At 44.6% G+C, this 3731-nt stretch overlaps 1 protein-coding gene across 1 annotated transcript in view; it reads right to left on the bottom strand.

Moving 5' to 3' along the window:
- Positions 1 to 875: 875 nt before the first annotated feature.
- marchf2 (membrane-associated ring finger (C3HC4) 2) overlaps positions 876 to 3731 on the bottom strand; it is an 8336-nt gene continuing 5480 nt past the window's right edge. Inside the window, exons 3-5 of the mRNA XM_020612286.1 lie at positions 2585 to 2780; positions 2119 to 2328; positions 876 to 1620 (exon numbers count right to left, since the gene is read on the bottom strand). Of these exons, the coding sequence (XP_020467942.1) occupies positions 1462 to 1620; positions 2119 to 2328; positions 2585 to 2780 (565 nt within the window). The 3' untranslated portion in view covers positions 876 to 1461. The remainder of the gene's footprint in view (positions 1621 to 2118; positions 2329 to 2584; positions 2781 to 3731) is intronic.

The following is a 3731-nucleotide window of genomic DNA, read 5'->3' as shown; positions in this document are numbered from 1 at the left end:
TTTTGCAGCTTCTAACAGGTTTTCTTCCAGGACTGCCCTGTATTTAGCTCCATCCATCTTTCCATCAACTCTGACTAGCTTCCCTGTCCCTGCTGAAGAAAAGCATCCCCACAGCATGATGCTGCCACCACCATGTTTCACGGTGGGGATGATGTGTTCAGGTTGATGTGCAGTGTTATCTTATTGCTTTCTTTCAACAATGGCTTTCTTCTTGCCACTCTTTCATAAAAGCCAGATTTGTGGTGTGCATGACTAATAGTTGTCCTGTGGACAGATTGTCCCACCTGAGCTGTGGATCTCTGCAGCTCCTCCAGAGTTACCATGGGCCTCTTGGTTGCTTCTCTGATTAATGCTCTCCTTGTCCGGCCCATCAGTTTAGGTGGACGGCCATGTCTTGGTAGGTTTGCAGTTGTGCCATACACTTTCCATTTTCAGATGATGGATTGAACAGTGCTCCGTGAGATGCTCAAAGCTTGGGATATGTTTTTATAACCTAATCCTGCTTTAAACTTCTCCACAACTTTATCCCTGATCTGTCTGGTGTGTTCCTTAGTCTTCATGATGCTGTTTGTTCACTAATGTTCTCTAACAAACCTCTGAGGCCTTCACAGAACAGCTGTATTTATACTGAGGTTGAATTACACACAGGTGGACTCTATTTACTAATTAGGTGACTTCTGAGGGCAGTTGGTTGCACTGGATTTATTTAGGGATATGAGAGTAAAGGGGGCTGAATACATAGGCACGCCACACTTTTCAGATTTTTATTTATAAAAAATCTTGGAACACCATGTATCATTTTCCTTCCACTTCACAATTATGCGATACTTTGTGTTGGTCGATCACATAAAATCCCAATAAAATACATTTAAGTATGTGGTTGTACTGTGACAAAATGTGGAAAAATTCAAGGGGTATGAATACTTCTGCAAGGCACTGTATGTGCATGACATGTATTTAGCACTTTACACTTTCATCATGGCAGCAAAATGAATAAATGACTGAACCTGCTACACTCTGTAGTCATATGTGGACCACCGATGAGTTGTTGAAACTAAGCAGAACAACTGTTAGAACATTTAACAGTTTGTTAAACAAGTGAGTTTAGTCCAACCATTGTACTATTTTCATTGTTACTTGTGTTACTGCCACATTCAAGACTGTTCCCACATCTGTGTCAGTGTCTGCACACCTCCGTGTGCTGTGCCATTCTTCAGTGCCTTTGCATAAGCTTGGTCAACACCCAGCATGAAGACAGACAGACTCCATTTGAATGTGCTAATGTTTCCACCCACACAAGCACAGTCTTAGAAGATGCAAGGTGGAAAAATAAGTACCAATGGGGCATAGAAAAAAAAAGCTACGAAAAAAGCCTACAAGTTTTGCTGGCAAGCATAGTGCACTGTGAATCAGCCCTGGCACACAAAAGACACCATCACCATTCGCTACCTCTGTTTGGTCTCATACTATACTCTCACTGGCAGACTTCTTCATCAGTTTGGTAGAGAGCAAGGAATGCTGGGAAGAGATGGACTCTTTGGCTTCAGGAATGAGCAGACGTACGTTCTGATTTGTTCGCCTCCACTCAGAGTAGAGCTGACAGTGGTAGCGGAACGATACCTGCACAGACAGCCAGGAGGGAGAAGAGGAAAATACAAGGTCATTCAGAGCTGGGTAATAAGATGAACACACAGAAAGGCCACTAATGTGCCCTGAAAGTAATGCTTGCAACTCATTAGCAGGCACTTTTTAACTCAAGACACCATTCGCTTTATAATGGCTACATTACAACAAAACAATAGTCTGATAACTGGAGGTGACTGTGGTTCAGTGGGCATCTCCCAACTGGAAGGTTTGCAGTTTGAATCATGGTGCCTGCAGTCCACATGTCAAAGTGTCCTTGGGCAAGACACGAAAACCCAAGTTGCCCTCAATGGTTAGAGCCATCAGTGTGAATTGGCACCGCAGATGGCTGCCTTGGTTCTGTACTGGAAACAAATTCCTGTGTGTGTGTGTGTGTGTGTGTGTGTGTGTGTGTGTGTGTGTGTGTGTGTGTAACATACTTGGCCAAATAAAGTGATTATCTTTATAAAATTCATTTATGGAATGCATTTTTACCAGGGTCCACAGGACATAGATGGTGAAGAGGGCGATGGTGAGGGCTATGAGGCCAACAGCCTGCAGCCAGCTGCCCAGCTGCAGATGATCCTGAGCTCCCCTCAGGCACAGCCAGCCTGAAATGGCTGCTAGGGGCGTGATAAAGAGGAAGCAAATCATGTCACAGAACAGCGTTCTCTTCTCATTACGAGGGCCAGGGTCCCGCAACCACTGTGGAGTAAGAAGTGGAAGAAAGAATAGAGAAGATGGTGAATACATATAGAAGCAAAAAAGACGTGAGGGGTAGAAGGAAACCTTCAGTCCATCAAGAACAGAAAAGAAATTGTGATAAAAGCAGAAAGAGGACATGTAAAAAAGCTGCTTCACACACCAACATATGTGCAATAATTGAGAAACAACAAACAAAAGAAAAAAGATGAGAACAAAGAGTGACACAGACAAGACAAGGAGCATAGACCTTTGTTACCTCTGTGAGAGGCCTTGGCCGGTGCTCGACACTGAACTCTGTGTGGCACAGCTCGCAGTAGCTGGTGTTGGAGGATGACAGCCACTTCTCTAAGCAGCTCCTGTGCACTGTGCCCAGGGTGCCTGTGCAGTCACAAGGGGACAGGAGACCCTCACTGCTGCCTCCTTCATGGCAAATACGGCAGATGGGACCATCACTGAGGCAAAATTTAAAAAAAGAAGAAAAAAAAAGAACAGAAGAAAGAGATTCATGTACTTAGCCAAAACTGATTATAACTTATAGCCTCTTCTGTAAGTGGACAAGGCAGCAACATGTTTACACATATCAACACAGGTATGATACAATACAAGAGACCAAGATCATGTGATCACAAGCTCCAAACTGTAATTACATTACTGTTTACAGTAACAGCAGAAATAAACAAACAAACTAAAAAATCATAAATATCCCAAGTCCCCAAATTGTTATTAGCCTTAGACTGCCAAGCAAAGGCTCACAGCCCTAGCCACCCAGTTGAAGAGGTACACCAGAGAAGTTGAAGCCAGGAGAGTAAGTCGAATGTTCTCCACTGAGCCATCTAAGGTGTACTCTCAGTGCCAGGGTAATAACATGAGAGCAGACCCACCAAGGCTGGAGACTGAACAATTCTGGAAGAGCATATGGAAGAAGGAGGCATCACATAACAACAATGCCCAGTGGCTGGTGGACCTGAGAGCAGACCACAGCAACATCCCTAAACAAGACCCAGTAACCATCACAATGGCAGACATTCAAGAGAGGGTCTCAAGTATGAAGAGCTGGACAGCACCAGGCCCTGACATGGTCCACGCCTACTGGTTAAAGAAGCTAACTTTGCTCCATGAGCACCTGGCAGGAGAAACGAACCAGCTACTAATGGATGGAACCCACACTGAGTGGTTAACTGAAGACCGGATAGTCCTGATCCTTAAGTACCCTCGGAAGGGAGCAATACCATCCAACTACCGCCCAATAACCTGCCTCTGCACAACATGGAAGCTCCTGTCAGGCATCATAGCAGCTAAGATGAGCAGGCTCATGGCTCAAAACATGAGCAGTGCCAAGAAAGGAATTGGTAGTAACACCAGAGGAGCAAAGCACCAGCTACTGGTTGATAAAGTAGTCACTC

The sequence above is a fragment of the Monopterus albus genome, unplaced genomic scaffold (assembly GCF_001952655.1).
Source record: "Monopterus albus unplaced genomic scaffold, M_albus_1.0 scaffold122.1, whole genome shotgun sequence".
Lineage (NCBI taxonomy): Eukaryota > Metazoa > Chordata > Actinopteri > Synbranchiformes > Synbranchidae > Monopterus > Monopterus albus.
This window is presented reverse-complemented; position numbering and strand designations above follow the sequence as displayed.